Source organism: Jaculus jaculus, chromosome 11 (assembly GCF_020740685.1).
Source record: "Jaculus jaculus isolate mJacJac1 chromosome 11, mJacJac1.mat.Y.cur, whole genome shotgun sequence".
NCBI classification, from domain to species: Eukaryota; Metazoa; Chordata; class Mammalia; order Rodentia; family Dipodidae; genus Jaculus; species Jaculus jaculus.
Window position 1 is genome coordinate 69,203,761 of NC_059112.1, and position 19,815 is coordinate 69,223,575.

Sequence of the window (19,815 nt, forward strand, 5' to 3'; positions counted from 1 at the left end):
AAGGAGAAAGAGAGAAAGAATGGATGTGCTAAGGACCCCAGCCACTGCAAACGAACTCCAGATGCATACACCACTTTCTGCATCTGGCTTTACATGGGTATTGCAGAATCAAACCCAGGTTGTAAGGCTCTACAGGCAAGTGCGTTAACTACTAAACAATCTCTCCAGCCCTCTTTCAATTTATTATAATTTCTAGAAATTCTGTGTAGACCTAAATAATTTTCTCCCAAGTACTATTACTTTTGCTTCCTCTAGCCACACAAAATCCATATCTTATGACAACTGGGATCATCTTTTACATAGATTTAAGATTAAAGGTGTGTGCCACCACGCCCAGTGAAACATATTTTTAAAGATTATAAATGGGAGCCGGAGAGATGGCTTAGCAGTTAAGGTGCTTGCCTGTGAAACCTAAGGACCCAGGTTCAATTCCCCAGTATCCACATAAGCCAGATGAACAAGGTGGTGCATGATCTGGAGTTCCTCTGCAGTGGCTAGAGACCCTGGTAAGCCCATTCTCCCTATGCCCTCTTGCCCCCTCTTTCCCTCTCAAATAAACAAACATTTAAAAAGAAAAGATTACAAATGTCAATGAACTATATATAGTGGTACACACCTGCAATTCCAGCATCTAAGAGGCAGAGGCCAGGGGATAGTGAGCTCCAGGCCAGTTTGGGATGGGGTGGGGCAGAGGGAAGAAGGGAGAAACCAAAGAGAAAGGCAACATTAAGTAAATATTGAACTTAAATTAGATTAATTTTACAACAGTATGGATTCCTAATTCTGAAACTAATGTCAGTTACAGAATTAAGCAATTGAGTAAATACACTGATTACAATGGGAACCAGATAGCCTCACTATTTATAAGTACAGAAAAAACTAAAATTAACCCTGTGGTTAATCAGTGTTATCAGAAAAATACCAAGAAATGGCTACCAATATACATTTTAAAATCTGCTCAAAGGGCCTTGAAGTAAACACACCCTACTGGAATTAACATAATTATTGACCCAAAGTCATCTTGACTTTTTAAAAAAACTTTTTTATTAATAACCTCCATACATACAGGCAATATAACACGGTCATAATCCCTTCCCACCACCCTTCCTTTACCCCTTCCCAAATTCCCCCTCCACTGAATCCTTTCTCCTTTCCAACTAGTCTCTTTTCTACTTTAATTCTATTTTATTTTATTATTTTTATTTTATTTTGCAAGCAGAAAGAGATAGAAGAGAGCCAGAGACAAAGAGGAGGAAAGAGAATGGACACACCAGGACCTCTAGCCACTCCAACCAAACTCCAGACGCATGTCCCACTTTGTGTGTATGGCTTTATGCGGGTATGCGGGTACTAGGAAATCAAACTAAGGTTGTTAAGGTTTGCAGTCAAGCACCTTAAATGCTGAACCATCTCTCCAGTTCTCTTTTCTATTTTGATGTCATTTTTCACTTTTCCATTATGTAGCCACTGTGAGGTCATGAACACTGTGGTCACTTTGTATCTGGAAGACAATATTACAAAGTACTTCCCCCCTTTCTTTTGACTTTTAAGTATCATTAACCACACACCCCCCAACAAAAGGGCCCTTTAGAAAATGAACAGTTTGGGAACTGGAATCTGGAAGTATAAGAAAAACTTGGGCTTGGCTGGCTCCTGAACTTCCAGGTTCTGGTAAACCTTCCCTCATCTTAGCTGGGGGATCTTTACCCCCTCCTGCCATGCACTTTTTTCCCCTTTCTTCCTTCCCTCCTTCCTTCCCCCCCCCCCTTTCTCTCTCTCTCTCTCTCTCTCTCTCTCTCTCTCTCTCTCTCTCTATTACTGTTTTTCAGAGTAAAGTCTTGCTCTAGCACAGGCTGACCTGGAATTCCCTATGTAGTCTCAGGGTGGCCTCAAGCTCATGGTGATCCTCCTACCTCTGCCTCCCGAGTGCTGGGATTAAAGGCATTAAAGGCATGCCCAGCTTAATTACCTTTTCATTTTATTGCAGGCAGAGAGAGAGAAGAGAGAGAGAGAGAATGGGCATGCCATGGCCTATAGCCACTGTAAACGAACTCCAGACGTATGTGCCCCTTGTGCATCTGGCTTACATGGGACCTGAAGAATTGAACTAGGGTCCTTTGGCTTCACAGACAAACACCTTAACCATTATGCCATCTCTCCAGCCCTTAATTACTTTTTTTAAAAAGATTTTTTTTTTTATTTTTATTTGAGAGAGTCAAAGAGAGAAAGAGAGAGAATGTGTGCTCCAGAGCCTCCAGCCACTGCAAACGAACTCCAGATGCATGTGCCACCTTGTATATCTGGCTGACATGGGTCCTAGAGAATCAAACCAGGGTCCTTTAGCTTTGCAGGCAAACGTCTTAACCGCCAAGCCATCCCTCCAGCCTTTAATTGCTTCTTTTTAATATATTCTTTATGCCTATTTATTTGAGAGAAGAGAGAATGGGCACACCAGAGCCTCCAGCCACTATAGACAAACTCCAGACACATGTGCCACCCTGTGCATCTGGCTTATATGGGTACTGGGAAATCAAACATGGTCCTTGGGCTTTGCAGGCAAGTTCATTAACTGCTAAGCTATCTCTCCAGACCCTCTTTCCTTCTCTCTCTCTTTCTTTTTGGTTTTTCAAGGCAGGGTCTCGCTCTAGCCCAGGCTGACCTGGAATTCACTATGTAGTCTCAGGCTGGCCTTGAATTCAAAGCCATTCTCCTATGTCTGCCTCCTGAGTGCTGATTAAAGGTGTATGCCACCACACCCACCTCGTTCCTTCTCTTAGTCTAATAAATTCTCTCTAAACCTTAAAAAAAAGACAAACTTGGAACAACTTATGTCAGCAAGGAAGTATTCAAAAATGATGAGGGCATGTACCAAAGTAGTGATGGGGGACAGGCAGGGGAGATCCAAGTAGCTGGCTCCACTGATGGGGCTCCCACTAGCCAAACATGGGACAATTATTAAATCAAGACTGAGAAACGAGAGTAATAAAATAAAATAATCACTTATAAGTCTAACCTGACATAAAAACAATATAAATGGGCATGGGACAGTCAAAAGTTCTTACAGCAAACATGGACAGGATATAGAGATACAATGTCATTGTCTGGCAACCATTTTGGTAATAAATGATTTAGACAAGAAGTGTCAATAGATGCTAAGAGAGCAAGAGAAAGTCTGAGGAAGAGAACACTTTTATATAGTCCCCAAAATAATCTCTCACAAACAAGTTATTAAAAGGGGAAAATAGCAGTGTCAAATAGATGATCTTAATTAATAAGCAAGTAATGGCAATATCAAATAATGAGAGTTAACTTCACCAATAATGGGCCAAATCAACACCAAGAATCTCTTAATCTGGTGTCTCAGGTAAACTGAATCTAATATTAGAAGACATCAAACCAATACAAGTTAAAGGACAGTCTATAATATAATAGACTGTATTCTTCAAATTATCAAGATTATACAAAAAATAAATGGGGGCTGGAGAGATGGCTTAGCGGTTGAGTGCTTGTCTACAAAGCCTAAGGACCGCGGTTCAAGGCTCGATTCCCCAGGACCCACGTTAGCCAGATGCACAAGGGGGCACATGCATCTGGAGTTCGCTTGCAGTGGCTGGAGGCCCTGGCGCGCCCATTCTCTCTCTCTCTCTGCCTCTTTTCTCTGACTGTCACTCTCAAATAAATAAATGAAAATACACAAAAAAAATTAAGAAAGAAAAATAAAATAAATAAATGGCAGATGAAAGTATCAGTTTTATAGAACTTAAAGCATAAATCATTCTAATACACTTTAAGATATACAGATGCACATACAACATTCATTAGAAACTTACCATCAGAACTTGTGAGAACAAAGCTTTCTGCTTGAGTTTGTTTCTTTACACCTAAGCTTTTTGGAAACCAGTGAAGATCAATGGGGTAGATATCATCAGGAAGCTTTACAATTTGACTTGTTTCACTGGTTAACAAGTTCCACTTGACTATCTGGTGATCGTCACTACATGAATACAGCTCCTCAGCAGTTGTCCAGCCCACACAGCTTACTAGTTCTTGATGTGATACCATGTTAAGGAGGTATAAAGTACACAGAACTCTTAAGTATTAATAAAATAATTCAAGACATTGACTATAAAAGTGAAATAAGCCAGGCATGGTAGAGTATGCCTTTAATCACTGCAATCAGGAGGCAGAAGTAGGTGTGAGATCAAGGCTAGCCTGAGACTACATAATGAATTCTAGGTCAGCCTGGGCTACAGTGAGACCCTACCTCAAACACACACACACACAAAAAGCAATCCTGTGTGCATTGTTTCTTGGGCTGGAGAGATGGCTTAGCAGTTAAGGTGCTTGCCTGCAAAGCCAAAGGACCTAGATTCAATTTCCCAGTACACACATAAAGTCAGATGCACACGGTGGTACATGCATCTGGAGTTCGGTTACAGTGGCTAGAGACTCTAGCGTGCCTTTTTTTTTCTCTCTCTCACTCTCTCAAATGAATAAATATTTTTTAAGTCTTTTTAGGGCTAGAAAAATGGCTTACAGTTAAGACACTTGCCTGAAAAGCCAAAGGACCCAGGTTTGACTCAGGACCCACATAAGCCAGATGCACAAGGTGGCACATGCACCTGGAGTTTGTTTGCATCCGCTGAAGGCCCTGGTGTGCCCATTCTCTATCTTTCTATCTGCCTCTTTCTCTCTCTCTCTCAAATAAATAAAAAGTCCTTTAAAACGTGAAATAAATGGGGCTGGAGAGATGGCTTAGCAGTTAAGGCATTTGCCTGCAAAGCCAAAGGATGAGGCCCTGGAGCGCCCATTCCCTCCCCTCTCTCTCCTTCTTTCTGCCTCTTTCCTTCTTTCTTTCTTTTTTAATTTATTAGTTTTCTTTTCAGCAAATACAGCAGTTTGGTACCACTGTTTAGGCTCATCCATGACCTAGCCCCTCCCAATGGCCCCTCCTTGTTGATGTAAATGGCTCGTACATTGTGGAGTTAGCCCATAGTTATTGGTATGATAAATGTCTCTGCATATCATGACCCAACATGTGACTCTGACATTCTTTCCGCCCCCTCTTCTGCAAAATTTCCCTGAGCCATGTTGGGTTCATTTTTGGTTCTGCCTCTTTCTATCTCTCAAATAAATAAATAAAATATTTTAAAAACAAATTAATTTTAATAAGCGAAATAAATGTTTTCAAGCTTCTAAATGAATTTTTCATTATATGGCTTTAATATTTTTCCAGAGAAGAAATTAAGCAACTAGCAAAACAAAATGGAAAGCAAATAAGAAAGCCAGATGATGAGAAAAAAGATTTGATTACAAAATAATTTAAAACTTGTGTCATAAAATATTCCTTAAACAAAGCCAAAACATACACAAAAGAAACAATCCATCAAATGTAGAAAATTATCTATACTAAATAGATATTTATTTATACTTAACATTGTAAATTTTTTGCTTGTTTCGTTTTTTTTTTTTTTTTTTTTTTGTGGTAGGGTCTCACTCTGGCTCAGGCTGACCTGGAATTAACTATGTAGTCTCAGGGTGGCCTCAAACTCAAGGCGATCCTCCTACCTCTGCCACCCAAGTACTGGGATTAAAGGCATGTGCCACCACGCCCAGCTGATGTTTATACTTATGATGTACATATCTATCATTTATGTTATTAGCATGTATCATTTTCATCAGTTTTTTTTTCAATTATTTATTTATCTATCTATTTGAGAGCAACAGACACAGAGAGAAAAACAGATAGAGGGAGAGAGAGAGAATGGGCGAGCCAGGGCTTCCAGCCTCTGCAAACGAACTCCAGACGCGTGCGCCCCCTTATGCATCTGGCTAACGTGGGACCTGGGGAACCGAGCCTCGAACCGGGGTCCTTAGGCTTCACAGACAAGCGCTTAACCGCTAAGCCATCTCTCCAGCCCTCACCAGTTTTTTTAAAAAGACTAAAATCTAATAATAAAATACCTCCTTAAATCACACATATAATAACAGTTCTTACCTAAGGGGAAAACATTGCTTGAAACTAAAATTTTGTTTTTATTTTCTACACTTCATTTTAGTTCCTATGTTTTATTTGTGTTTGTTTTTATGTTGTGGCTCTAGGATCAAGCTCAGGGCCCTGTGTATACTGGCTATATCCCCAGCCCTTAGTTTTTTATTATTAATTAACAATTTTTTTTTACCTCAAGGTCAAAAAGTAACTCTACTACAATACACTATACTATTAAAATGTGTAGACAGCTGGGTGTGGTGATGCATGTCTTTAATCCCAGCACTCTGGAGGCTGAGGCAGGAGGATTGCTATGAGTTCCAAGCCAACCTAAGACTATGTAGGGAATCCCAGGTCAGCCTGGGCTAAAGTAAGATCCTATCTCGAAAAACCAAAAAAAAAAAAAAAAAAAGTGTAGATAAATGAAAAATAACTTAAAAGTTTTTATTTAACCCAATTTTTAGTCTCATTCATTCATACAAACACACACACACACACACACACACACACACATATATATATATTTTTTTTGAGGTTGGGTCTCATTGTAGCCCAGACTGACCTGGAACTCACTTGGTAGTATGAAGCTGGCCTCAAACTCACAGTGATCCTCCTACCTCTGCCTCCCAAGTGCTGAGATTAAAGGTGTGCCCCACCACACTTGGCTTCATCTTTTTCTTTTTCAAGGTAGGGTCTCACTCTAGTCCAGGCTGACCTGGAATTCACTATGTCGTCTCAGGGTGGCCTCAAACTCACAGCAATCCTCTTACCTCTGCCTCCTGAGTGCTGTGCCACCGGGATTAAAGGCATGTGCCACCACACCTGGCGTATCTTTTTAACTTAATTATTTGTGCGAGGGGAGGAGGGCATACCAAGGTCTTGCTGCTGCAAATGAATGTCCTTCTGGTTTTATGTAAGTAGTTGGGGAACGGAACCCCAGGCTTTGTAACCAAGCACCTTTAACCACTGAGCCATTCCCCAGCCCCAATCACAAGTATTTCTACATAAGTGCAAATACTAAAGTAGCCTCCATGTCCTTCATCTAAATAAGTTGTCTGCTGGGGAGATGGCTCAGCAGTTAAAGAGATTGCTTACAAACAAGTTGTGTAGCCTAGTGGCACTGTGTATCTAAAGAATTATTTAGGTTGTCTTTGACACAGGATGTTTTTTCTTGTTTACATTGTATTTCTTGCATTTCTTTTATTTAAATATTTTTATTTATTTATGAGAGATAGAAAGAGAGTAAATATGGGCTCACCAGGGCCTCCTGCCACTGCAAACAAACTCCAAACACATGCACTACTTTGGGCATCTGGCTTTACGTGGGTAAGGGGGAATTGAACCCAGGCCACTAGACTTTGCAAGAAAGCACCTTTAACTTCAGACCCATCTCTCCAGCCCTACATTTGTATTTCTAAACTGCCAGAGCAATCTAGTTGGGTAGTTTATTCTCCTGCTATTACATAATCCTTCCACATTCTTCTCTTTTCTCTTATTGGCTTATCTGGGCAATCAAACTTTCTCCAAAGAAATAGAATGAGACAATGGATGGCATAATTATTAGGAAATGCTCTAACATCTTTTTAATTGTTTAAAAATATGATAGATTAAGCAAAATTCAAAAAGATGAGCCACTTCTCAAATAGGTAATGGGTGGCACTGGAATGCTATGAGTCAAAACACAGTATAAATCAAAGAACCACTAGAGCATAACTAAAAATACTGCTCCTGTAGCTGGGCGTGGTGGCGCATGCCTTTAATCTCAGTACTCAGGAGGCAGAGGTAGGAGAATCACCGGGAGTTCAAGGCCACCCTGAGGCTCCATAGTGAATTCCAGATCAGCCTGGGCTAGAGTGAGACCCTACCTCGAAAAACCAAAAATAAAAAAATACTGCTCCTATAAAACTGCTGTCTGTCACCTGACAATGTATCCAAAACCTACAGAAAACACACACACACCACAAACCAAAAACATGAGCTTATCCTTGTCTATGTTGTGATTGTCAAACTACTAGGTTGACTAAACAGAGAAGTGAGAGAACTGCTGGACCAGAAAGTCTGAAAAGTGCTGGGGAAACGGCCCAATGGTTAAAGGCACATGCTTGGAAAGGCTAACCACCTGGGTTCGATTTCCTAGCACCCACATAAAGCCAGATGCATAAAGTAGCACATTCATCTGGAGTTCATTTACAGCAGAACAGGGATGTGGTACTCTCTCACTCCCTCTTACTCTTTCAAATAAATAAATGAAAGGGCTGGAGAAATGGCTCAGAGGTTAAAGGCACTTGCTTGCAAGGCCTGAGAGCCCTGGTTCATTTCCCCAGGACCCTCATGAAACTGGACACACAGGATCATGCATAGATCTGGAGTTCCTTTGCAGAGGCAAGAGACCCTGGTGTGCCCATCTCTCTCGCTCTTCTTCCCTCCCTTCCTCCCTCCCTCCCTCCTTCTTTCTCTTTTTCTGTCTCTCTTCCTTGTATATAAATAAATGACCCCAAGGGCTTAAAAAATAAATTAAAAAAAAAGAAAAAGGAGGGGTGATTTTTAGGTTAAAAGAAAAACAGACAACAAGGCTGGAAAGATGACTTAATGGTTAAGGCATTTGCCTGCAAAGCCTAAGGACCCCGGTTCAATTCACCAGTACTCACATAAGCCATATTCACAAGGTAGCACATACGTCTGTAGTTCATTTGTGGTAGCTGGAGACCCTGGCATGCCCATTCACTCTGCCCCTCCCTCCCTTTCTCAAATAAGTAAATAAATTTAAAATAAAAAAAGCAAGGCTGGAGGACTCTTGATGACAAAATATAGGGTTTTACAGAGACATTAATAAACTGCCTCCTTATCTCATGCAATAATAAAGGCCTTATCACTCATATCTCTACTTTATCACGAGGGCAAGGAAATGGAGCAAAACTCAATAAGCACATAGGTATTAGATCAGATCACACTTACAAATTATCTGGATTAAAAATAAAAGCTTCCAGGCTAGAGAGATAGTTCAGCAGTTAAGGCACTTGCCTGTAAAGCCTATTGACCCAGGTTAGATTCCACAGTACCCAAGTAAAGCCAGATGTACAAAGTGGTGCATGTATTTGCAGTTTGTTTGCAGTGGCTAGAGACCCTGGTGTAACTATTCTCTCTCTCCCTGTCTGTCTGTCTGTCTGTCTGTCTGTCTGTCTGTCTGTCTCTCCCTCCCTCCCTCCCTCCTCCCCCCCCCCTCCCTCTCCCCCCTCCTGGCAAATAAATAAATATTTTTTAAAAGTGAAAAAAAAAGCTTCCTTTTAAGATACCACTACTCTAAGCAAGACAATTTTTTAAACACTTAAGTATGATACTTAAATAGAGTAACAAAAATATCAATAATAATTTTTTAATTTTTTGAAAATAAGACTTAGAGCAAACAGTTTACTTTGGGAAATATCTGCAGCATATAATCTTGAATATGTTGAAAACAATTTAATTATAAACTACCACTCAAGACATTGAAAAAAGAAAGCCCACTCTTTAAGCAGAATAAAAAGAAGAAAACCAAAGCCAGGTGTTGTGGTACATGCCTTTAATCCTAGCACTCAGGTCATCTGAGCTACAGTGAGACCCTTACCTCAAAAAAACAAAACAAAAGAAGAAACCCTTTATCAGTATTATATTAAATTCATTGAAATAAGATTTAAAAGTATTAAAAGGATATGTTTTGGTTCTTTCAAAAGCGATATCTTCAGTCTCATGTCTTCACCTCCAGCAAAAATTTAAAATGCCACTTGATTGTATTCTATTCACTGTAAAGATAAAAGGAAAGAAACTATCAGCATTAACAAATGTACACACAGAGGTACACAAACCTTTACATCCCATGAAGCACCACAACACCTTCAATATTCTGGTAACAAATAGGAAGACAACTAGTGAGTATGTCAGTCATAACCAGGAGTGGAGAGGGGGTCTTGGGGTTCTCCATATCCTGCCTAACACAGCCCCCCCTGTTCTGGACCACTAAATCTAGTTGGTTAAAGAATTTCTAAGGCTGTCCTGAATCCAAATGAAAAGATCATACTACTTTCAAACCAAATGATCAACACTGATCCTGTCTCATGGATATCAGTTAATTCCTACTGCCTGATGAAGGCCTAAACTACATCTTTTTAACATCTACATGGAAATAATCTGACAGTAGACTAGCAACCCAGTCTTGGGCTTATATTCTATTGTAAGGAAACAAATTACCTCACTGTTACAACTACCATCTTAGCAATGTGAATAAAAAGTAAACATTCATAATATATATATATATAAAAGTAAACAGTCAAATGAAAACATAAAAATAAAAACTAACAGCACTCCCTAAATAATCATATCATTAAAAGATCCAGGTCAAGAAAACCATGAACTGCCTGAGTTCAATTTATATTTAGAGAATTCATTCTGAACAGTACCACTAAAGAAACTTATTAAAAAAATCAAATAAAGACGCAATTAAAGGGAGAAAAGTCTCTTTGCCAAAGTGAAAATTATTGCTACCTACATCAAAGGAGGTGCTGACCACAGATAAAAATTCAACAGGCCTCACTGAGATAGTTTCTCATTCCCCTGAATTCAAGAGGTCTTTAAGATAAGCAAGATATAAATATAGCAGTCTTCACTTCTGTCTTTTCTAACTCTAAGATGATTTCTCTTACACTTCAAAAGTATGAAACAATATGTGACACAACCACAAAGAGAATGCAATCTACTAGGGGAACAAGTCAACTCTGTTCCTGAGAAGCTCTCCAGCTTTCTCAAAATTCCTTCCAGCCTTCCATCAGACCTCCAACTATGAAGGAGGAAAAAGGGTAATAAAGACCTACCTCTTCATAATTATTCAAATTTATTCATATTATAAGGAATACAAAGAATATTGGAGAAAAATTATTGCTTAGAAATAACAAACATACTTGGTAAATATGTGTGTGTGTATGTTTAATTAATATTATAACCAGAAAATTAAAAGCTTTGTGGTATAAGCATAATGTACTCTATATCAGAAAACCCTGAACTGCTGAAATTCATAAAATTAGGACATCTCCTTGCCAGAAGAAGGTGTAATTGCCCTTATGTAGTAAAAGCAATATGCTTTTTTTTTTGTAAGAGATCAGCCATTCAGAAATAGAGTGCCAAGGGGCAGAGAAGGCAAAAGTCTTAACACTGGGAAGAGCCTCCCTCCCTCAGAAAGAGTGCTTCCATACACCCCATTTAGCTGAGATCATCTGCATACATACAAACAGTACTAAATAATAAAGAAAAGTAACATTAGGGGCTGGAGAGATGGCTTAGTGGTTAAGGCACTTGCCTGTGAAGCCTAAGGACTCAGGTTCAATTCTCCAGTACCCATGTAAGTCAGACAGATACACAGATGGCACATGCATCTGGAGTTTGTTTGCAGTGGCTGGAGATTCTGGTGTGCCCATTCTCTCCCTCCCTCCCTCTTTTCTCTCCCTCCCTCCCTCCCCCCTCTCTTAAATAAATGAATAAAATATTGTTTTTTAAAAGTAACATTAGCGAATAGGCCATCTGGGGAAATGAAAATAGTTTGAATGCTACACTATGGTATTTGTATCTACCCAAAAGCACTGGTCAATGACAGTGAAAGTTAATTTCAATTTTCAACTTTGTTGGAGTAGGAAATTAAATTGGTCAGACATGTTGCTCATGCCTTTAATCCCAGCATGAGGCTGAGGTCAGAGGATCACTGTCAGTTCAAGCACAGCCTGGGCTACAGTGAGTTTAGGTCATACTGGGCTAGAGTGAGACCCTGCCTCAAAAAAAAAAAAAAAAAAAAAAGGAGGAAGAAGAAGAGGAAGAGGAGGAGGAGAAAGAGAAGGAAGAGGAAGAAGAATGGGGAGAAGGAAGTGGAGGAGGAAGAAATTAAGTTGCTTTTTGTCAGGTATGTGGTCACAGAAACCAGAGAAGGAACTAATACACAAAGGGTCTGACTAACCAGTGATACTGGGGAGGTAGGGTGGAGTAGCTAATAGAAAGTTCCCAGAACAGAGATAATTTTGCAACTTTACACAGGTGGCAGATGGGATAGTGGTATCAAGGACTTTTTTTAATTTATTTTTTTTTATTTCTGTAGTCAGTGAATACATTCAAGTTGGTACTATTGTTAGCCTCATCTCTGTCCTCCCCCCCCCCCAACCAGGACCCTCCTTGTTGGGGTACATGGGTCATGCACTGTGGGGTTAGCCTTTAGTTTTGGGTAAGAGGAAATGTCTCTGTGTGTCCTGACCCAATGTATGGCTCTGACACTCTTTCCACCCCCTCTTCCACAAATTTCCCTGAGCCATGTTGGGTTCATATTAGGTCTGCTTCTGTGTTGAGATCTTGGGAGCCTCTGTGTCTCTGTATATCTGGTTTGGTAGGGGTTGAGTGTTCTCTGTGTCTACCCTCCTTCACCGCTGTGCTGGCTTCTGGTTCACCAAGAAAACAGCACCCTTGCTTGTTTTGCCATTACTCTTAGTTTCAGCTGGGGCCCTTTTGAGGTATGATGGGGTGGTTCTCTCCTTAGGATCTGTGTCTATCTGAAAAAAAGAAGAAGATTCTCCAACGGAGAGTAAAGTTAGCACCAAGTAGATGTGTTAATCATTGGTTTTTAGAGACAGTTTAGTGAAGAGCGGGTTCATCTTTGGATATGGTTCTGACTTGTTTCCCAGCTCCAGCTATGAGTTCTGTTCCACTGAGCAGATCAGTTAGCCAAATTGAGAGCAGTTGGTTTCCCAACATGGCTATGTGCCACTATTGCACTTGTATGGGCATCATGTCAGGTTGTTTGCTGCTAAGTTAGACCATGTGTTGCTTGGACAGATATTGGTCTTTATCCTCCATTCACTCATGTAGCACCTTCCGGCACTAGACACGCTAACTGTCTGGGGACTGACTCTCTTCCAGCTTCCAGCCATGTTGCTCCATCATACATATCAACAGTGTATGGTGTCTTCAGCAGTAGGATCTTACCACTAACCCATGGTGGGTCCTCAAGCACTCTGACATAAATCTGTCTTCTTTTGGGAAACACTGTAGGTCTCTGTGATCAAAAACTCATTGTGGATGATATCCACCTACTGGTACCAGGAGTTGCAGGTCAGTGCCCATGAAGAGAAGGAAGAACCAGATAAGTGACATGAAAGAGATAGAGAGAGAAAAGGGAGGGAAGGAGTGGGGAGTGAGTGAGAGAGAGAGAAGCAGAAATAGGAGGAGATAATGAACAGTTTTTGTCACATCCTCTCCAGGGCCTTGTGAATCTGCTGTTCCCTCTAAGAACCTGGTGGAGGTTCATCCACTTGGTCTGTCTTTTAGGACATACAGTTTTATGGTACCATTGCCTTTTGGGTCCAGTTTTGTGTACCTCCCTCCCTTCCTTACTCTTTCCTCCCTCCCCACCCTCCCAACCCACTCACAAAATGGGGCAAGGAACTAGACAGGCAGTTCACCGAGGAAGAAATACAAATGGCAAACACAAACCTAAGGAAATGTTCGTCATCCCTAATCATCAGGGAAATGCAAATTAAAACTACTACGGGGTTCCACCTTATCCCAGTAAGGATGGCAAACATCAAAAAATCCAATGAGCCAGGCATGGTGGCACAAGCCTTTAATTCCAGCACTCAGGAGGCAGAAGTAGGAGGATCTCCATGAGTTCTGGGCCACCCTGAGGCTACATAGTGAATTCCAGGTCAGCCTGGGCTAGAGTAAGACCCTACCTCCAAACACCAAAATCATCATCGTCATCATCATCATCCAATGAAAATAAATGTTGGTGAGGATGTGGAGAAATAGGAACCCTCATCCACTGTTGGTGGGAATGTAAGATGGTACAACCACTTTGTAAAGCAATATGGAGCTTCTAAAAAAATGATAGAGTTACCAACAGACCTAGTTATTTCTTTACAGGGCATGTACCCTAAAAGCTCCACGGCTCAGCTCAACCATGTTTATAGCTGTTCAATTCATAATAGCCAAGAGCTGGAATCAATCCAGATGTCCATCACTAGACGAATGGATAATTAAGATATGGTATATCTACACAATGGAATTCTACACAGCAGTAAGGAAAAATGACATAATGTAATTTGAAGAAAATTGGTCAAGCCTGGAACAGCTTCTACAGCTCCTCCTGAATCTACCCAAGTCGCTGACATACCTACCAAGCATTTCGAGGATCAAGGTGTTTTGGGTTTTTTTTAAATACTAAAAATCACTTAAAAACTGTCTTTAGTCCAGAATAGGTCAACAGTTATGAGTACTGAGAGAGAAAAATATGTTAGCCAAATGGGACAGTGTCATGTGTGGGGGCACACATTTGTAATCTCACACTTAGTAGGCAGAGGCAAGGAAGTCAGAGTTCAAGACTGGCCCAGGATAGAGCAAGACCCTGTCTCAAAAAACAAATGAAAAACCTCACAGACTAGCCACCAAAATACACTCCAAATCCAGTCACTTCTCAGACCTTCCATCATGATCAAAAGCCATACTTATGCCTTCCCTCTACTACTGCAGTAGGGCCAGAACTTTTCTTTCTGTCCCTAGTACCTTCAGATCTTTTTTTATTTCAATTTATAACTTTAATATTTGAACATACTGCAATTTGTTCATATTCCCTTCAGGATGTCTCCTCTTCTGCTCCCCATTCCCCTGAGGCTTTCCTCAGTGGAGGTCAGGCTGGTTAAAACAGAGAGAGTGAAGGGGTAAGCAGGAAACTAGGAAAATTCACAGCACAAGCTTCAGTTTTTCTTCTGAATGGACTGAGAATCTAGGGGAAGATTGTGAGCAAAGAAAATGCTATGATATAGCCTACTTTTTTTTTTTTTACTTATTTGCCTTGTACTTTGCTTGGGTAAATTCATCTGACTTGTGTTAAAAAAGATCACTGTAGACGGTATACATAAAAACATGGTCAGGAGGAAAGGTGAATCAGGCTGGATGCAGGAAGAACATACAGAATTTCAGAAGTACAGAAGGAACATGAATGCAGTTTGGACCAGAAAGGATGAGGAAAGCAGTACTACATGTGGTGTGGTCATATTCTGAATATATTTGGAAAGACTAGTCCACAGGATTTGCTGATGAAGCAAATTTAAAGCCGAAAGTAGAACACTAAATCTCAATAGGTAAGTGGAATGGCCAGTTAATGAAAAGAAGACAGGAACATTATAAGTGGCTGTATTAAAAGTTCTATTTTGGGGCTGCAGAGATGGCTTAGCAGTTAGGCGCTTGCCTGTGAAGCCTAAGGATCCCAGTTCAAGGCTCAATTCCCCAGGTACAACGTTAGCCAGATGCACAAGGGGGCACCCATATCTGGAGTTCATTTGCAGTGGCTGGAGGCCCTGGCGCGCCCATTCCCTCTCTCTTTCTCTATCTGCCTCTTTCTCTCTCTGTCTGTTGCTCTCAAATAAATAAATAAAAATAAACAAAAAAAAATTTTTAAGTTCTATTTTTGAGCCGGGCATGGTGGCACACACCTTTAATCCCAGTACTTGGGAGGCAGAGGTAGGAGGGTCGCTGTGAGTTCGAGGCCACCCTGAGACTCCATAGTGAATTCCAGGTCAGCCTGGGCCAGAGTGCGACCCTACCTTGAAAAATGAAAAAAAAAAAAAAGTTCTATTTTGGGGGACTGGAGAGATAGCTTAGCAGTTAAGCGCTTGCCTGTGAAGCCTAAGGACCGTGGTTCAAGGCTTGGTTTCCCAGGACCCACATTAGTCAGATGCAGAAGAGAGCACATGTGTCTGGAGTTCATTTGCAGTGGCTGCAGGCCCTGCCGTGCCCATTCTCATTCTCATTCTCATTCTCATTCTCTCTCTCTCTCTCTCTCTTTCTCTCTCTCTCTCTCTCTCTCTCTCTCTCTCTCTCTGTCTCTTATCTGTCACTCTCAAATAAATAAGTAAAAATGAACAAAAAAAATTTTAAGTTCTATTTTGGGCTGGAGAGATTGCCCAGTGGTCATGGCATTTGCCTGCAAAGCCTAAGGACCCAGGTTCAATTCCCCAGGACCCATGTAAGCCAGATGCAGAAGGTGGCTTATGTGTCTGGATTTCATCTGAAATGGCTAGAGGTCCCAGCATGCCTACTCTGCCTCTTTCTTTCTCTGCGCCCCACCTCAAATAAATAAAGAATTTTTTTAAGTCCTATGTTGATTCACCATAGTGCTGAGAAGTGACAGCGGCGTGCTCAGCATCAAGTGAGATATCTCTATACAACCTCAAAAGTTCAGAGACCATTACGAAAGAGGTGGCAGAAAGACTGTAAGAACTAAAGGAAGGGAGGACTGCTTACAATGCTGTCTTCCAGACACAAAGTGGTCTCGATATTCATGACCTCACAGCAGCCAACACTACCTACACAAGACCTGTATAACAGGTGAAAAAAAAATGACGACAACAAAAAAAAAAGAGAGAGAATGGACCCACCAAGTCCACCTGCAAACAACCTCCAGATGCATGCAACACTTTGTGCATTTGGCTTTACATGGGTACTGGGGAATTGAACTCGGGCCAGCAGGCTTTGCAACTAAGTATCTTTAAGTACTCAACCATCTCTGTACTTGGTTTTCTTACACATGTAAAATGTGCCTAATAATAACTAAATTCATTAGATATGAGATAAATTATGTAAAATGTCCAATAGAGTACTGGACACATAGTCATCACTTCATAACTGTCATGAATTTAAAGTGAAAACTGTGGTTCTTGTCACACAGTAGATATTCATTCCTTTATCTGTGGACTAGACAGTCACTTCTCACTTTAAGTCAGGGAGGCAAGAATAGAGCCAGAATGAGCCCAGAGTTAAGCAAACAATTTCTGCATAGTGACTGCTTTATAAGCAGCATAGGACTTTCTGTTCAAATAAAAGATGGGACAAAAAAGCCTCCTTATCCTTGGTCTTTAATTTTAGAGGACTGTCAGCTATAATGACTACACTTACAACAGAGAAGAGAAATCCTGGAGGAATTCAAGACCACCAGGTGAAGCCTGAACAAACCACAGTGGAATATAAGGCAAGAAAGAAACCAAACTCTGGGCTGTATGGTGCTAGAGATGGAACTCAAGGCCTTCTGTGTGCTAGGCAAGTGGTCTACCACTAATCTATCACACTAGGCCTGGTCACATGACTTTTAGTTATGGGAGATAATATTTCTTTCTCAAGAATATTTGGATTGAGTTTTCTGACATGTGTAATCTCAGGGGGCTTAGTTTAGACATTACTATAAATTCTTTTTACATTCTGTGGTGGTTTGATTCAGGTGTCCCCCATAAACCTAGATGTTCTGAATGCTAGGTTCCCAGCTGATGGATATTTGGGAATGAATGCCTCCTGGAGGGAGTGTATTATTGGGGGTGGGCTTATGGGCTTTATAGCCAGTTTCCCCATGCCAGTGTTTGGCACACCCTCCTGTTGCTGTGTTCCACCTTACGTTGGCCAGGGGGTGATGTCCACCCTCTGCTCATGCCATCGTTTTTCCCTGCCATCGTGAAGCTTCCCCTCAAGCCTATAAGCCAAAATAAACCTCTTTTTCCCAGAAGCTAATCTTGGTTGGGTGATTTCTACCAGCAATGCGAACCGGACTGCAACAGTAAAGTGGTACCAAGGAGTGGGATTGCTGCTAGACACCTGACTATGTGGCTTCAGCCTTTTGTAGCTGATTTTCAAGAGGAAAGTGGAAGGAGTTGAAACCTTGGCCTAAGAGATGCCTTGCAGTGCTGTAAGTACAGCTTAATGGACTATTCTGGTCTGAGCTCTAAGACCTGAATGCAGTAAGAACTATGGACTGTGAGGTTTGGCTTATGAGGGTGAGAAAGAGCTGTGCCTGGACTGGGCTAGCAGTTTGTGTGAGAAGCTTGCTCTTGTGCCCATGTCCTGAGAAGTTGTGCAGGGTTGCTTAGCGTAGAAATGAACTGGTGTGTGCAGAGGGATATGGCACAGAAAGGAAAATCTTTGGGTGAACTGCTGCCCGTTCAGCTGCAACTGAGAGATAACAACCTTTGAGACTGGGCTAGCTGACCTGCGCTGGGGCAACAAGAAGAATGTAGACTCTTTTGAAGGGGCCTGAGTGCTCAAGGAGTCCTGTTCTTCAAAGTCTGCTTTATTCCCCGCTGGATTAACAAATTGGCACCCTACCTGGTATCGTGGAGTATAAGAAATGCTGGAAAGAGGATCATTGAGTTTGCAACACGGTCTTGTGTTTTGGAAATGGCCATGGGCAGTGTGAAGCAGGTTTGCTGGTTGCCTGCATAGAGACCCCATGGGGCCATGAGGATGAAGCATGGCTTGCAGTGGAGACCCAGTGGAGATGCCAGGACCATGAGATAGATGGCTGCCAAGGAGCTGCCGGCCCCAATGAAGTTTTCCAGGACTGTGAGTAGCCTAGCTGGAGGGGCGGAATGGGAATGCCAGAGACTTGTTGCTGGTTAGAATAATCGGACTTGAAGATTTGCCACTGGTTAGAGTTGCTGGACTTGAAGCTACAAAGTTTGATATTTGCCCTGGTTGTTTTAAGTCTTGTATTGGTTGAATGTTTCTTTGCTATGCCCAATGCCATCTTTTGTAGTGTGAATATTTATTCTGTGCCATTATGGGTTTTTTGAGGTTATTTTTTGGTATTAGGCTCACTTAAAAGATCTTGAACTATGGGGATGTATGAACATCATTGGAATTGATAAAAACTATGGGGACTTTTAAAGTCAGACTGAATGCATTGTATTTTACATCATGTATGGATATCAGTTTATGGGGGCCAGGGGCGGAATGTGGTGGTTTGATTCAGGTGTCCCCCATAAACCTAGGTGTTCTGAATGCTAGGTTCCCAGCTGATGGATATTTGGGAATTAAGGCCTCCTGGAGGGAGTGTATTATTGGGGGTGGGCTTATGGGCTTTATAGCCAGTTTCCCCATGCCAGTGTTTGGCACACCCTCCTGTTGCTGTAGTCCACCTTATGTTGGCCAGGGGGTGATGTCCACCCTCTGCTCATGCCATCGTTTTCCCCTGCCATCGTGGGGCTTCCCCTCAAGCCTGTAAGCCAAAATAAATCTCTTTTTCCCAGAAGCTGCTCTTGGTTGGGTGATTTCTAACAACAATGTGAACCGGACTGCAACACATCCTAAAAAATGTCAATCATTCAATATTACTGGTCTGGTACTAGCTTTTTTATATACTTATAACCATGCAGAGATGGCTCAGCAGGTAAGAGTGCTCACTGTATAAGCATGTGGACCTAAGAAGGCCTGAATTCAATTCCCCATGCATGCCTATAACCCCAGGCCTGTGGAAAACAGGTATTGGAGAATCGCTAGGGAACTCACATGTTATGTATGGGGTACATACATCTGCACACAAACATGCATATATTACATATATATATACATATATACATATATGTTTAAAAAGAAAAAACTCACTGGGCATAGTGGAGCACACTCCCAGCACTAGGGAGGCAGAGGTAGGTGGATCACCATAAGTTCGAGGCCACCCTGAGACTACATAGTGAATTCCAGGTCAGCCAGGGCTACAGTGTTCTACCTCAAAAATAAATAAATAAATAAAAATCTCTTTTCAGTGTTCCTTTTTTACTTTATTTTGAGACAGGGTTTCTAAGTGGCCAAGTATGACTGTAAAGTCAAAATCCACTTCAAAGTGCTGGGGTTATAGGCATGTGCCATTACTGGAGGCTAGTAGTCCAGTTATCTCATCCTATTTTTACTCCTGGGCTATATTTTCTACTGCTTCTGCCCACAGAATATATCGTTCCATAAATTCAACATACAAAGAATTAAAAAAAAAAAATCTTTCAAAGTGG

General features: G+C 41.3%; 1 protein-coding gene across 2 annotated transcripts in view; it reads right to left on the minus strand.

Annotated features, from left to right (window-relative positions):
- The window catches only part of Ift80 (intraflagellar transport 80), a 166,211-nt gene that overhangs the window by 128,907 nt on the left and 17,489 nt on the right, over positions 1-19,815 (minus strand). For both annotated transcript variants that reach the window (XM_045161163.1, XM_004652385.2), the window contains exons 2-3: positions 9,681-9,768; positions 3,831-4,052 (exon numbers count right to left, since the gene is read on the minus strand). In XM_045161163.1, the coding sequence (XP_045017098.1) occupies positions 3,831-4,052; positions 9,681-9,717 (259 nt within the window). In that variant the 5' untranslated portion in view covers positions 9,718-9,768. The remainder of the gene's footprint in view (positions 1-3,830; positions 4,053-9,680; positions 9,769-19,815) is intronic.